The sequence below is a fragment of the Cherax quadricarinatus genome, chromosome 81 (assembly GCF_038502225.1).
Source record: "Cherax quadricarinatus isolate ZL_2023a chromosome 81, ASM3850222v1, whole genome shotgun sequence".
Lineage (NCBI taxonomy): Eukaryota > Metazoa > Arthropoda > Malacostraca > Decapoda > Parastacidae > Cherax > Cherax quadricarinatus.
Window position 1 is genome coordinate 7,722,807 of NC_091372.1, and position 17,153 is coordinate 7,739,959.

The following is a 17,153-nucleotide window of genomic DNA, read 5'->3' on the forward strand; positions in this document are numbered from 1 at the left end:
TACTGCAACAATATTATTTGCTATATTCCTCCATTTTAGGTGCCTTAAGTTGAAATCCCCCAGGAGCAAGATGTTGGGTGCAGGAGCTGGAAGATTTTCCAGACAGTGGTCAATTTTTAACAGCTGTTCCTGGAATTGCTGGGAAGTTGCATCCGGAGGCTTGTAGACTACCACAATGACTAGGTTTTGGTTCTCGACCTTTACTGCTAAAACTTCCACTACGTCATTTGAGGCATTAAGCAGTTCTGTGCAAACAAGTGACTCTGCAATGTACAGGCCAACCCCCCCCTTTTGCCTGTTCACTCTGTCACATCTGTATAGGTTGTAACCTGGGATCCATATTTCATTGTCCAAGTGATCCTTTATGTGGGTCTCAGTGAAAGCCGCGAACATTGCCTTTGCCTCTGCAAGCAGTCCACGGATGAAAGGTATTTTGTTGTTTGTTGCTGGCTTTAGACCCTGTATATTTGCAAAGAAGAATGTTATCGGACTGGTGGTATTGTTGGTACTGGGGGGGATTTTTTTTCCGGCATTAGTATCTGTATCTGTTGGTTTGGAGTGGAGGCCATCGACTGTGGTTCCACTCCAGGAATGACTGGATTTGGTGTACGATTTCTGCCATTTCCTGCCAGTTTTTTTTCCTTCCTGGCACTAAAAAACCTCTCCCTCTTGAGTGGCTGTGGCTACCCAGGTTTTCCCATGGCCTGGATGTTTTGTATCTTTTTGTCCCCTTTAGATGGTATGCCTGGCAATTTAAGTTATAGCACAGTCTTTCCTGTACTGAAGAGGTACACATTTCAGGGTGAAAAAGCTTACAGGAAGGGAGTTTGCATTTTCCTGTTGTCATATGGACATGACATTTTCTAGGGTGGTCATAGTTGCATGTCCCATCTGTTTTTCCGGATTTCCCATGCCAGCAGATACCAAGTGCATAGTATGTGCACAGGCTTGGTTTCCGTTTGCCTTGGGTTTCTGTGACTGTATTCCCTGTTGGTGCATGTTTCCCTGTCTTATTCCTATCCTCCCTAGCACCAACAATGGAGCTCCCACCAGTTGTTTTTGGTAATTTATCCTCACTATTGCTATTGGAGTCCTCTTGTTTGCTATTTCCTGCGGTATTTCTAGTTTGCAATATTGGTTTTATCTTATCTTTGACTACACTTGTTTCCCTACTATGGCTCCTGTCCTCTATGAGGTCATTTATATGTATTCCTTCCTGCGTATAATTCCCGACTACCTGGACAAAATCTCCAGCTTCATAATTACTGTCTCCCAGGACAGTATCTCCAGCTTCACCATTTCTGTCTCCCAGGACAGCACCTCCAGCTTCACCATTACTGTCTCCCAGGACAGCACTATCAGCCCCACATTTACTGACTACCAGGACATCACCTCCAGCCTTACAGTTTGTGACTACATGGCCAGTGTCATTACGATTTCGTGAGTTGTTATTATTATTATCATTAAGAGTATCCAAAGTTGTACAGTCCACGATAAATTCATGCACGTCATGCAGTACACTGCGACTCTGAAGTGTTCAGGAGCATTGTCTGCACACTGCTAAGATTTCGTTCAGATTTTTAACCCCGGAGGGTTAGCCACCCAGGATAACCCAAGAAAATCAGTGCGTCATCGAGCACTGTCTTATTTCCATTGGGGTCCTCAAATTTTGTCCCCCATGATGCGACCCACACCAGTCAACTAACACCCAGGTACCTATTTGCTGCTAGGTGAACAGGACAACAGGTGTAAGGAAACGTGTCGAAATGTTTCCACCCCGCCGGGAATCGAACCCGGGCCCTCCGTGTGTGAAGCGGGAGCTTTAGCCACCGGGCCTGGTGAAGTTTGTGGAGGTGTGTTGCTGCTGGTGCTTCCACTCCTTGACTACTGTGGGCGAGTTAGCTTCTGTATCCAGACGTGTCCCTCAGTAGCTTCTCCATAATGGGGTGTTCTTGAGTTATATAAATTGTGGCGAACTAAATCAGTAGGCTGCTACTTCCCAAGCTTTATTTGACATATTACACCACATATCTGACAATACAAAAGCAGACATAATAATATTTGAAAGATGAAACATCATAAAAAAATCTAATATACGATGGATATTGTGAAAATTTGTCTGGACTGCCTCGGAGTCGCCTACCCTGGCAAGCTCTGTGGACACCGAGCTCTGAGGTCGGTACCTCAGCCTCACAAGTGGCTTATAGGACAGATTTTCATAAATGATTAATGTTGCAAGAAATTTCGCCTGCATGCACGTTTAAAGGACTAACTTGGTGATGAAGAAGCTATTCTGGTCTTCAACCTCCCTAAGCTTAGCCCCTTTGGACTTCCCCTCAGAAACCACGTGCAACCGGGAGCCTTAATTCCTGCAATATTCAATCGTTATTAGTGACCTGCCTGCACCTCAGAAATTCCTATTTCAAAGGGGGGGGGGTGAAACCCCTAGAATACTATGCAGAAAGTGACACTAGCTTCTAGGTTGACAAGAGACACTGGTACATACTGGGCATGCACTGCCGGCTGCACAAAGGCCTACAGCTCAACTCACTTGCAACTTTCCCCAGACACTGGCCAGAATCCTAAGAAAAAGTGGAGGTCTTGTTTTACTGTATGGGCCTGACGGAGGAGGACATCTACGGTACATCGAGGTGCCTCCACCAGATTTCCCCAGGTCTCATATGTGAAGACATGTGGGGGCGCCGCCTGCTGATCACGGCACATGTTGTTCAGATGGTGTCTAGTCATAGAAGGAAGATCTGGCATCTTCGAGACCCACGCCTCATCGTTCAAACTTGGGCTGCCAGTTCTCCCTAGCTAACATAACCTAGTGTTTGCCTACATTTGGCCTATTACTACCTATGTTAAGGTCTTAGGTCTACATTATTATTATCTACAGTTGCCTCAATAATCCTAATATTAGTGTACTAACAGTATAAACTACCTACTTCTTCCCTGAAGGGTAAATCTATCAATTAAAAAGTACCTTCCAACCACCTTCGCCAACCCGGGTGAGTGTGTTTGTGTTTTGGGTGGGTGTAAGGGCCCTCAAACGATGTGTTTTTCCCCATTGGGACTTTCAGACCGAATAAGTTCCAACAAATATACAGGATGGCTTTATTCTTCCAAAAAGAAAGAAAAAAAAAACAGATACTGTACTTGTATAAAACGTACCTGGCTTTAACTGATTAAGTCCAGTACTACCTTAATCAAAACACTGGAAATATACAAGTACGAATGTACATGATCTATAGTAATTCCAGATAGACCGTCTGCGGTCCTCACATCTACCTAAAACACCTATATACACCTGGGTTGGCGAAGTTGGTTGGAAGGTACATTTTAATTGATAGATTCACCCTTCAAGGAAAATGTAGGTAGTTTATACTGTTAGTAAACTAGTATTCAAAGTTTATTCTCTATAAGGATTACAATGCTGAGTTTACAGAAATATGGTTATTGTTTGGTTTACATGTTGTAAAATAGTGATTACAGAGTGTACCACTAGAACGCTTAGCATGGCTAGGCATTTCGGGCAGACTTAGTTTTATTCTTAATTGTAAAATATTACAAATTATGAGGTAAGTTGGTATTATGGCTAAGTGACTAAATACTAGTTTGTGAGTTTAGCAATGTGAATGCTTTTGTTTTGGCACAGTACATAGTTTCAGTATTGGAATATCACAGGATTCATTATTTTAAGATTGAGATTAATATTTCTGTTTATGGTCAAATGAGTGAGCGAGTGTAAGTGTGAACCACCAGGTGGTATTCGTGTAGTTAGTTGACGGGGTGTATCAGGGAGATAAGATGTTTTCTAATGGTAGTTTTGAAGGTGATGAATGTGTCTGCAGTTCTAGAGTTCTCAGGTAGGGTATTCCAGATTTTAGGGCCTTTGACATACATTGAATTTTTGTAAAGGTTTAGTCGGACACGGGGAATGTCGTAGAGATGTTTGTGTCTGGTGTTATGCCTGTGGGTTCTGTCACAACTATCAAGAAAGCATTTTAGGTCAAGGTTGATATTAGAGTTTAAGGCCCTGTAGATGTAGATTGCACAGCAGTAAGTGTGGATGTACTGAACAGGGAGTAAGTTTAGGTCTACGAAGAGTGGGGGGTGTGTTGCCAGGGATGGGATTTAGTGATTATTCTTACTGCAGCTTTTTGTTGGGCTATTATTGGCTTTAGGTGTGTTGCTGCAGTTTATCCCCAAGCACAAATAGCATAGGTGAGGTATGGATAAATAAGTGAATGGTATAGTGTGAGAAGGGCATTTTGCGGCACGTAGTATCGTATCTTGGAGAGGATCCCAACCGTTTTGGATACTTTTTTGGTTATATGCTGGATATGGGTGCTGAAATTCAAGTTGTTGTCAAGGTATAAGCCTAGGAATTTGCCCCCATTATTTCTAGGATTATTGAGGCAACTGTAGATAATAATAATGTAGAGCTAAGACCTTAAGGTAGGTAGGAATAGGCCTTTAATATAGGCAAACACCAGGCTATATTAGCTAGGGAGAACTGGCAGCTTCAAGTTTGAATGGCGAGACGCTGGTCTTTGAGATGCCAGAGCTTTCTTCTAAGATAGGACACCATCCTAGCAACAAGTGCCGTGAACAGCAGGGCGGCGCCCCCACATGTCTACACATACTAGACCTGGGGAAATCTGGTGGAGGCACCTCGAAGCACTGTAGATGCCCTCCTCTGTCAGGCCCATTACAGTAAGACAAGACATCCCTTTCTTTCTCAGTATTCTGGCCAGTTTCTGGGGGAAATTGCGAGTAAGTTGAACTGTGGGTCTTTGTGCAGTCGGATGCCCGAAGACCATTACGTACCGGCGTCCCCTCTTTGTTGAAGCTTAGAAGCTAGTGTCACTTCCTGCATAGTTATACTAGGGGGATACACACCCCCTTGGAATCAGGAGCTTCTGAGGTGCAGGCAGGACACTAATACCGACTGAATATTGCTGGAATTACGTTCCCCACTGCACATGGTGACTTGAAGGGGAAAGTCCAGAGGGGCTAAGGTTTAGGGAGGTTGAAGACTGGGTAATATGTTCTCCAACACCAAGTAACTTAGTCCTCTATTCGTGCATGGTGGGAATTCTTGCAACATCAGTTATTTATGGAAATGTGTTATATAAGCCACTTGTGAGGCTGAGGTACCAACCTCAGAGCTCAGTGTCAACAGAGCTTGCTAGGGTAGACAACTCACATGGAGGCAGTCCAGACAAAATTTCAATAGTTTTTATGAAAAGTGAAACTCAGATTAGCGTGTGTGTATGTGAAAGACGTGGGACTGATTCCCAATGAAAGTAGGCCTTAGGCAGAGATGCATGATGTCACCTTAGCATTTTAACAAAAGCTTAGTTAGTGATTGACTGAATACCAGATATGAGGGAGTAGAGAGGAAGTGGATGTATTTAAACATTTGGGATTGGACATGCCAGCAAATGAGTCTCTGAAAGATGAGGTGAACCACAAAATAGATGAGGTGGGGAAAAGGGTAGGTGGTGTGTTGAGGCATCTGTGGAACATGGGGAATATATAATAGCTAAATTTAAATCCAAATACATACAAAAACCTCTCACAGTGATAAACATCTACACTCTACAGAGTGCCACAGTCAAATATTAACCAATTTAGTGAAAAACTAGGAAGCATGATAACTGATGCACACATGAACAAAGACCACTTACTACTCACAGGAGACTTCAATATAAATCTCCTGCAAGACCAGGACCCACATTTAACAGAATTCACAAACACTATGAGCAACTGCCTGCTGCTACCAGCAGTAACAAAACCTACAAGAATCTCGGAGACTAGTGTTTCCTTATTAGACCACATCTGGACAAACACCATATCCCTTTAAAATCAGGCATAATCACAGATAACACCACTGACCACTACCCTACCTTTCTCATAACCAATCTAGGTAAATTACCCCAAGACACTACAAAAGTTACCTTCAGACTTCATAATGAGACAGCCATTAATAACTTCACAACAGCAATGACAAACATCGACTGGCAAACCGAGCTAGAAATCAATACAGATACTGACGAATGTATTAATAATTTTCTAAAAGAGACTCAACACCTCTATAACAAGCACTGACCTAAAAAACTAAACAGATGACAGCTAAGAGACTGAACAGTCCCTGGCTAACACCCAGCGTCCTCAAATCCATAAATATAAAGCACCTATATGAAAAATAGTACAGAATGGGTCACATAACCAGAAACCAAACAAAACGTTACTCGTCAATCCTAACCAGCCTAATAAGACGGGCAAAAAAAATGTATTATGAGAACAGATTACTTAACTTAAAAGGTGATTTGTAAAAGACCTGGAAAACCCTATCTGAAATTCTAGGAACTAAAAAGTTTTCAGGAAACAGAACAAACTAACAAAACCAGATGAACCCCTACTCCCACCGACTGAAACTGCACTCATTGTTTTCTTCTCCACCATAAGAAAACACCTGGCAAGCAAAATCCCAAGCTCAAACACCCCACCTAACAACTACCTCACTGGCACCTACCCGAACACACTGTTCCTAGCTCCGACCAACCCAGCAGAAGTCTCACTTATTATCAACACACTAAAGAACAAGACAGGAGATTTAAATAACTTACCACCCTTCATATACAAAAAAAATCTTTCTCAAGTGCTGTCACCAATTATTGCAACACTCTAACAAATACATCGAATCCTCTACCTTCCCCTCAATTCTCAAAATAGCAAGGATCACCCCAATACATAAAAGAGGATATCAAACAGACCTGAATAACTATAGGCCAATATCTAACTTGCCCCTTCTCTCTAAAATCTTTGAAAAATTAGTTCATAGGTAGATCTATTCCTACCTCATTTCCCACAACATACTCAACCCCTGTCAGTTTTGGTTCAGGCCCAACAAAAACACGAATGATGTTATTATACACATGCTAGAACTAATATACACTGCACTCGAGAAAAAAGAAGTCCCATTGGGAATCTTCATTGATCTACGTAAAGCTTTTGATACAGTTGACCATGATTTATTGTGCATAAAATTATCACATTATGGTATAAGAGGGCACTCCTTCAACTACCTAGTCATATCTTAGCAACAGAAGCCAATATGTGTACACAAATGGAGCTGCCTCTTCCACACTACCAATTACAGTCGATGTCCCACAGGGAAGTGTCCTTGGCCCACTTCTCTTTCTCATTTACATGAACGACCTACCAAATGCATCTCAGCTACTCAAACCCATACTATTTGCAGATGACACTACATACGTCTTCTCTCACCCAAGCCCAGTCGCACTAGCCAATACTGTAAATACTGAATTACAGAAAATATCTACCTGGATGATGATTAACAAGCTTACTCTCAATAATGACAAAACCTATTTCATTCAGTTTGGGAACAGAGCTACAAATGTTCCCCTTAACAATGATAATCGGAACACCTATTACAAAACTCACAGAGGGAAAATTCTTAGGAATCCACCTTGATAACAGTCTCAAATTTCAGACACACATACAACAAATTTCCAAGAAAGTCTCCAAGACAGTAGGCATACTATCAAAGATACGGTACTATGTTCCACAATCAGCTCTCCTTGCCCTATATCATTCACTTATTTACCCCTATCTCACCTATGGAATCTGTGCATGGGGCTCAACAACAATAAATCATCTCAGACCATTAATTATCCAGCAAAAGGCTGCAGTCAGAATGATAACAAATTCCCACTCCTAACAGCATACTCCACCAATATTCACAAGTCTAAACTTGCTCACCTTACAAAACATCCATACTTATTATTGTGCCTACTACATACATAGAACACTAAACTCAGATATTAACCTCCCCTTAAACTTCTCCTTACCAACCTTAACAGAACACACGACCATAACACAAGACACAGATCACTCTTTGATGTTCCCCATGTTCATCTCACACTATGTAAAAACTCAATGCACATAAAAGGCTCAAAAATTTGGAATTCATTACCAGTGCTTACCAAAGAAACACTGTCTGTATATCAATTCAAGACTCTTCTAAAAAACCACCTACTCACCCAAAACTAAATACACAGTATTTAATTTAACTTCACCTACACAGTTAACAAATCACTTTCTATTGCCTCAAAATATCATTACTCACTGGATTACTTCCCTAGCCTTAGGACCCCGTAAATAAATACTCAAAGATCAATAAATTCTCATATCTAATCTAATGCAAATATTGAATAACTTATATTTCATAAATATATAACCCAGTTGCATAATTAGAGAAACCTTACCAAGCTATGTTATTATAGCATTACCTTTAACTCATCTAATGACCATATGAGCTGTTACTCCACTACAGATCATTGATTTGAGTTGATTAGATCTGATTAATAAACTGTAATACTACATATAGTAAACTGATCATTTTGTTATATTATTCATTGTAATGTTACAAAATTGTAAAACTATAATGCTTCAAAATTGAAATGTTCAAATTCCATTGTTTAAAATACTCAATTGTACTTGATATTGTAAATTGTCTACAGTAACTGTTACCATTAATCAAGTTAATTTTAAGCCTGCCCATAATGACATGTACACCCAACTACTATAATACCTTGTACAACCATGTATCATGTCTTAATAAACTATTGTTATTATTATTAAGAAAAAAGTTTATATGTAAGGGTAAAAATGGGAATGTACCACATTTTAGTGGTATCATCACTTTTATATGGGTGAGGGATGAGCTTTGAATGTTGCAGCAAGGTGGAGGCTAGAGGCACTGGAGACATATGCAAAGAATTCAGAGTGTAGAAATTAAAAGGTGATGTGTGGTCACCAGGGGTATAATTTGGAGGGGCTGAGGTGGTCTGGGGATGTAAGAGAGGCTGGATGATAAAAAGGGTGTATAATCTAGGGGTGGAAAGTAGGTAGATAGGGGTCATCCCAAGAATAGTTAGAGGGGGTAAAAGAGGGCTTGTATATTAGGGCCTTGAGCAACCAGCTGGTTTGTGCATATGTGTGTGTGTGTGTGTGTGTGTGTTCAGTGGACATGATGTTGGTGTGAGCAAGATAACATTTATTGAAGAAATTCAGGAAAACCAGTTAGATGAAGATGGAGGTGGAATAGGCACTGCCTGCACTCTGAAGGACGGGCGAGGATGTTGCAGTCAACGGTAATCTGTTATGTGATATCAGCACACTTCTGGCAAGTCAGTAATTGAATGAATGATGAATATGCTTTGTTGTTTAGTTACCCTGCCTTGGTGGGAGATGGCTGTTGAGGTAAGAAAAAATAATGATAAAATATTTACGAAGAAGGGCTTAACCTTTGAGGGTCATTCAGCACCTAAGGAATGAGAAGATTTTGGATTAACGAGATTTGATCCAAAGGGATAGTAGCCTTTCACCAGCTTCAATACACTCCTCTTTAAGTAGCTCTAACATATCTCTATTTTCCTGACAGAGTAAAGAATCATCCCTTAACAAGAGCTCAGACAAGGAAGAGTACATGGAAAATGCATCACCATCACCAAAGTCGACTCAGAAGCAACTGACCAATCCAAATGACATATACACCAGACCACATGCCCCCAAGGATGATCGCCATTATTCTGCTCGAGATTACAAGGACATCCCTTCAGGAAGGCGAGATCCAAGTTCCAGGCATGATCCATACACAAGAAACGAAACCAACCACAGAACCAGTCCCTACCCCACGTCTAGCTCAAAGTACCAACAGGGACACTCCAGAGACAGTTATCGAGACTAAACTTAAATCACACATTCTATTTAACATGTACCAAAAAATTTGTACAGTACTAAAATTTGTCATATTAATATTATAATTATGGAAAAGTGCTAAACTCATAAGGGTTACAGTGTCTAACTGCCTACTTTCCAAGGAAAGTAGGCAGTTCCTACTACTTAGATCAACCATTCACTGTTATCTAAGCCATGATATTTGATCCAAGAAGGGGAATACAGGTCCATTATTATTATTATAAGCAAGGGGGAAGCACTAAACTACAGGTTCAATTTCTTATATCATGAGCCCCTCGCTAGCCTCAAGGAACCTTCCTTGAGGGGTTCATTATTAATGGGAGCTCTCTAAACTCTTAGGACTCGTGCAGTGCCTGGGGAATGGGAAGTAGATCCATTCTTGAGGGCAATTAATCCCGACTCCAGAGCTCTTCACCAGCATTACGGCACCTCCCACGAAGGCCACATACTGTATACATGTATATATGTTATGTATCAAGTGTAATCCAATAAGTTTTATTATATTCAACACAAAGGGCTAAACCAATAAGCTTTATATCATTATAATTTTTTAATGGTAGACAGAAAATGTGTGCATGTCTGCTAGATTATTTATAGGGGAACTTTATAATAAAAAAGTGCTAAAACTACTAGGGTCATACAGTGCTGTATATAGGGGGACTATAGTCATGGGAAAGTGTTAAATTTGCAGCAAGGGTCATACAGTGCCATGGGAATGAGAATCAGATTTGATCTGAAAGGAGGTTATCTCAAATTCCTCACTGTTATGTTCATGGGGAGAAGCACTAAACCCATAGGGTGCATACAGTGCCTCGGGGAATGGAACGCATTCAGGTCTGATTCAAGGAATTGGAGCATTGGTCCATTTCCTTAGATCAGTCTCTCACTAACATCAATAAACATTTTTCGAGGGGGGTCAAGTTCCTCAAAATAAAAACACATCAAAAGAATTTTTAAACATTTAGACAAAGTGAAATGTCATTTATATTACATTTGAGTTAATGTACGAGCAATTAAATTTGTATTATCTTCGGAGCAAATAGTCACATTGCAGACACCACCAGAGACACTGCTTCATTAAACATAAGGAAAAAATAAAATCAATGTACAATTTTGGTTTATTTGTTTATCACCATTTCTAACTTACACCACAAATATTTTAAATATATTTGTGGAACATCTCTATTTACATACACTGTACATGTACAATGTCATAAGAAAATTTCATTTACACTTATGAGTTTTGCCATTTGTCTAGTTCTTGCAAGCAAAATATGATCTGGCAGTTCCAAACAATACTGGCAAGCAATGGAATGAGTTTAAGCCATTACTGAACCAATGGCATCCTCATGTTAAATTATAGTTTCCTAAGTTCTTATCAAGAATTCTAAAACAGGAAACTAAATCATTCAAGCTGCCTTGGGAGCAAGTGCCTTAAGGTCAGCAAAGCACTGTTTAAGGGCAGCAGCCTCCTGCGCCGGGGTAATGGATGATTTTACATTGCTAACAATCCAGTCCACCATGTGCTTCTGATGCAGACGAGTCTTGACATTGGCAGTCTCCAACTGGTAATCCAACCTCTTCTTTACCTATAAAAATAATGTAGACCATCAGTGTCCAATAGCAATATTATGAAGAATCGATTACAATACATAGTGAAATAATTCCCATCAAACCCACAATTCAGAGGGGAAAACTTAGATGTTTCAGTCTATCCTGGACTGTTTCAGTCCAAGACAGACTGAAGTGGTCTTTTCTGAATTGTAGGTTGGTTACAAGCAATATTCTTGGTAGAGAATTAAATTACAGGTATTTAGCTCAAGTTTTAGGTAATAGGTTGGTAAACAGCAACTACCGTCCTGCCAACTGAGTGTAAAACGAAAGCCTGTAATTGTTTTACATGATGGTAGGATTGCTATTGTCCTTTTTTTTCTGTCTCATAAACATACAAGATTTCAGGTATGTCTTGCTGCTTCTACTTACACTTAGGTCACACTATACATACATGTACAAGCATATATATACACACCACTCTGGGTTTTCTATTTTCTTTCTAGTTCTTGATCTTCTTTATTTCCTCTTATCTCCATGGGGAAGTGGAACAGAATTCTTCCTCCGTAAGCCATGCGTGTTGTAAGAGGCGACTAAAATGCCGGGGGCAAGGGGCTAGTAACCCCTTCTCTTGTATAAATTACTAAATTTAAAAAGAGAAACTTTAGTTTTTCTTTTTGGGTCAGCCTGTCTTGGTGGGATATGCCCGGTTTGTTGAAAAAAAAAAAAAATTAGCTCAAGTATATGCTTTTCTATGACATATGAATACCTAAAACTCAATAACCACACTTACCAGTAGCAACTGTTGCACAATGCTAAAGCCATACAAGGCATTTAAAATTTTTCCTACCCAATGAGAATGTGATGGACTCTACAAAAGTTTATTAAAAGTGTGAGACTGTAGCAACAAAGGTATTGTAAATATATCAAGGATTTAAGTTAAGTTAACAGATTTGCAATGTTAACCCTGGCATTCAACTGAATCCTGAAAATAAAGTTTAAATAAGAACTGAAATATGTAGTGAATATAAGCAACTTACAAATAAGATGTGGAAAAAGATTTATGTGCAGTTCAGGACATTTATTAAAGGAAATGTTTCACCACGCATGGCTTCTTCAGTCCTAATACAAAGATAACTAGGAACAAGTGTATATATATACAGTAGTCCCCCCCCCCCCCCCCCCCGTATCTGCGAGTGATACTATTCCAAGACCTCCCGTGGATACTCGAAACTGCAGATAACAGCGAACCCTATACAGTAGTGCCTGCAAATTCGTGGAGGTTACATTCCAAGACCACCCGTGAATTTGGAAAAACTGCAAATTCTGAACGAGGTTAAAAAGATGCCTATAAATACATATTTTTACAGTTTAAACCCTAAATATGCCCCCAAAACACAAATTTAATTTCAAACTCAGCTTCATACATCACCCTTAAAAAAAAAAAAAATGTGAAGATAAACCTGTATACAGTACAGCCTCTCCTCACTTAACCCTTTCACTGTCGAGACCCCTGCTCACAAACTTGCTCTCAGAATGATTTTTTCCTATGAAATGAGAGAATCTTTTCCCGATGGCAATGACACCAAAAGTACGAAATTTGATGGAAAACTTACGGAATTGCGCACTTGCGAATTTAGCGGTCTCAGCGATATTTATGCACTGGCGATTTCACCCACTGAGCCCTATTTACTGCTAATTCCATTGTTCCAGTCGACCAAACTCATAGTTATTTCGCTATTACTCCATTTGTTCTATCGACTAAGTATACAAGAAACCGCCAATTTACCAATTTCAACTATGTACCCAATAATGTGGTCAGAAACTGGCAATCTGGCCAATTTTGCACAAATCTGAAAAGATGTTAATTTCAAAATAGGGTTCAGAATAAACAATGCAGACATTCCTGGCACTAAAATAACATTTTCTCTGTTCATTAGTCATGTCTCCAGGCCCCTCTTATATTACTAATGCTTTCCATTTTGAATTTTTATTCACACAAAAAATAGAACATTACTGTTATGCAGACTACTGCATTATTATTACAAATGTATAAATAACATCAACCCATTTGTTACTGTGTATTAGACTGGCCATCGACAAAAATCGAACATTTCCGCTACCTTGAGCTCAATTTCAAGGTACCTTTCATCGTGAAACCAATCAAAATCATCTCTATTTTTGTAATATATACTCCTTTCTATCAAATGAGACCAAGAAAATGAGAATACAACCATAAATACCATACAAAAATACATTGCAAAGTCACTGTTTTAAACCAAAAACAGTTTATTTTTCTCATTATGCACTGCAGGATTTTTTTTATACTGTTCACACTTGCCACTCAGACCCATTCTTTCATATGTAGGACTACCAGCTTTCTCCCACCAGATCTGAAGGTGCTAGAATTTTGGCGTAGTATTAGGGGACCGACACTGGTTTGCAAGCCGTAATATTATGGGACTGACAGAGAAGGGTTAACAACGGAGTTCCGTTCCTAAGAGCACGTCAGTAAACGGATTCATCGCTAAGCAAGGAGCATATTTGAATGGTAGTGAGTTTGTGTCAACCATCTCTGATATTGTTTTAATGTCACCTTTGCACCATTTATATTTTTAGTATGCGTATTTTTAAATGTTTATACAGTAGTGTACTGTATATTGTAATAAACATAATAAGAGGAACTCAGCTCTAATATACATTATTTAGGTACGCATACTGGTCAGAAAGCCTATTGTAAGTCCAAGCTGTCTGTAAACGAGCATGTTGCTAAGTGAGGAGAAGCTATACTGTACTACTATGTCTCCTGCAGTGCTAGAATGTAAAATACTGATGTTACCCCCACATGTACAGTGGTCCCTTGATAACAGTCCGGCTCGATAGTCGTCCTTTTCGGAAATTGTCGCGTTATTTCGTCCAAACATTGGCTCGCAAATGGTCCGTTGACTCGCCAATCATCGTTCGTCTAGGACGTGTACACACAGCTCCGAGCCACCTCACACTCCATTCCCAGCCAGTGTGCCATTGTTTATCAGTGAGTGAGGATGATCCCACGAGTTCATACGATACATTTCATAATATTCCATTCGTTTTAGTGCTTGCAACTGCTAAATAAGTCACCATGGCTCCAAAGAAACCTAGTGCCAGCCCTTTGGTAAAGAATGTGAGAAACACATATAATTTAAGAAAAAGTTTGTAGAAAAACACGAAGGTGGTGGTGGTAGAGTGGAAGCAGTTGTAATAGTGGTTGATGGTGGTATAGGGTGGTAGTGATGGTGGTAGAAGGTGGTAGTGGTGGCAGAAGGTGGTAGTGATGGTGGTAGCAGGTGGTAGTGATGGTGGTAGCAGGTGGTAGTGATGGTGGTAGCAGGTGGTAGTGATGGTGGTAGCAGTTGTAATAGTGGTAGAAGGTGGTAGCAGTTGTAATTGTGGCAGAAGGTGGTAGTGATGGTGGTAGCAGTTGTAATAGTGGTAGAAGGTGGTAGTGACGGTGGTAGCAGTTGTAATAGTGGTAGAAGGTAGTAGTGATGGTGGTAGCTGTTTTAATAGTGGTAGAAGGTGGTAGTGATGGTGGTAGATGGTGTAGTGGTTGTGATGGTGGTAGAGGGTGCCTTCTTCAGTGATTCAGTAATTCTACTAACTCCTCCAATGTTGGAGTTATATAGGGCTACAGAAAACACCGCCGCCTCAGCTGCTGCTTCATCACCATTATGGACGGCTTACTCTCAGTGGCCCTTATACACCCAACAACAACACAACACCTCTCGTGACATACATAATGACTTATTTTATTCATTCTAGAGTATATTCCATGTTTCTATGTTATTAGTATGTGACCTCAGAGATTTTTGGAAAGAACACTTCAGTATCCTCCATTGCATAAGCCTTATAGGTAAGGCTTGGGAGGGAATGACTACCATGACTTTGAACTCTGCTTGGAGAAAACTGTGGCCAGATTGTGTCCACAAGAGGGATTTTGAAGGGTTTGTGGCTACCCTGATGAGCCTATGTCAGTTGTGAACTCTATTGTGGCATTGGGGAGTTCCATGGGGTTGGATGTGAGTTTGGAGGAGGACCACAGGGAAGAGCTAACCACTGAGGAGCTGCAAGAGCTTCAGCAGGAACAGCAACATATTGCAGCTCAAAATCTTGCTGCAGAGGAGGAGGAAGAGAGATGGAAGAAGGTGCCTTCTTCAGAGATTAAGGAGATTTTTGAAATGTGGGGTAGGATGGAAAGATTTATGGAGAAACATCACCCTGAGAAGGATGTTGCAAGCCATATCGGCAACTTGTACAGTGACAGGGTCTTGGCCCATTTTAGAGAAGCTTTAAAGAGACGCCAGAAACAAGAGCTCTCTGGATAGTTTTGTTGCGAGACAGGACTCCAGTGACTCAAGCTGGTCCTAGTGGCATTAAGAAACAGAGAAGAGAAGTAACCTCAGAAAAGGACTTGGTAGTACCTGAGGTGTTGATGGAAGGGGATTCCCCTTCCAAACAGTAACTAATCCAATCTCTCTCCTCCTCCAGTCTTCCATACACTAAGAAGAATCACCAATAAAAGTAAGTGTTATGCTGTTAATGTTTCATTCATCATTTCCCATTGTATTGTTTATGTACTACATGTATATTTCATGTAAAAATTTTTTTTGTTTTAATACTTCTGGGTGTCAGGAACGGATTAATTGTATTTACATTATTTCATGGGGAAAATTGATTTGAAAATCGTCTATTTCGATAATAGTCCCACTTCCAGGAACGGATTAAGGACGATAAACGAGGGACCACTGTACTGTAATTCATGCAAGCCCGTGTTCTTTGGTATACGTACATATATTAAAAAACTTTATACATGTACAGTATTATACAGTGGACCCCTGACTTACGATATTAATTCGTTCCAGAAGGCTGTTCGGGTGCCATTACCGAACGAATTTGGTCCCATAAGGAATATTGTAAATTAGATTAGTCCATTTCAGACCCCAAAAATACACTTACAGAACCACTAACAAAAATACACTTACATAATCATTCGAGTTGGGAGCTCTTCATAAGTCGGGAGTCCACTGTATTTTATATGGAAATTTTGCTGAATTTATGTTAATATTTATGCTACGAAATTATTAAATTATACGTATTTTCTTAATACAGTGGAACCTCAAAAATCGAACGTATCACATATCGAACGTTTCGATAATAGGACCATTTTTTCGGACAAACTGTGTCCCTATTATCGAACGCTCCCCTATTTTCGGACCGCTGGGTACGGGACCTGTCTGCCGCCTGCTCTGTCCGTGTCCCCGCGCAGGCGCCGTGAGCAGTCTAGCTTTGTTTATGCTTGAGTGAACACTAACCTGCGCTCTCATTCACGCATTTTACGATTATTTCATTGTGTTTAGTGCTTGTGGGACTGAAATAAGCTGCCATGGGCCCAAAGAAACTTGCTAGTGGTACCCCTGTGGTAAAGAAAGTGAGAAACACCATAGATGTGAAGAAGGAAATAATACAGAAGTATGAGAGTGGTGTGAGACTTGTTGAGCTTGCCAGGATGTATGGAAAAAACAAGTCGACCATCGGTTCTATCCTGTCAAAGAAAGAACAAATCAAGGAAGCTGATGCTGCGAAAGGTGTGGAGGTGCCTTCTTCGAAAGGTGATGAGGTGCCTTCTTCAAAGATTAAGGAGATTTGTGCCAAGTGGAATGATGTCCAAATGTTTGTGCAGAAGTACCACCCTGAGCAAGCTGAAACAAGCCATCTTTGCAACAAGTTCAGTGACAGAACCATGTCCCATTTTAGGGAAATGTTAAAGA

The 17,153-nt window shown here is 40.3% G+C and overlaps 2 protein-coding genes across 2 annotated transcripts in view; one reads left to right on the forward strand and one right to left on the reverse strand.

Moving 5' to 3' along the window:
* The window catches only part of LOC128699872 (mucin-2), a 62,882-nt gene extending 51,974 nt beyond the window's left edge, over nucleotides 1-10,908 (forward strand). Inside the window, exon 4 of the mRNA XM_070102312.1 lies at nucleotides 9,479-10,908. Coding sequence (XP_069958413.1) covers nucleotides 9,479-9,784 — 306 coding nt within the window. The 3' untranslated portion in view covers nucleotides 9,785-10,908. The remainder of the gene's footprint in view (nucleotides 1-9,478) is intronic.
* Nucleotides 10,902-17,153, reverse strand: part of ATPsynB (ATP synthase subunit b, mitochondrial) — a 45,648-nt gene continuing 39,396 nt past the window's right edge. Inside the window, exon 5 of the mRNA XM_053792675.2 lies at nucleotides 10,902-11,384. Within this exon, the coding sequence (XP_053648650.1) occupies nucleotides 11,205-11,384 (180 nt within the window). The 3' untranslated portion in view covers nucleotides 10,902-11,204. The remainder of the gene's footprint in view (nucleotides 11,385-17,153) is intronic.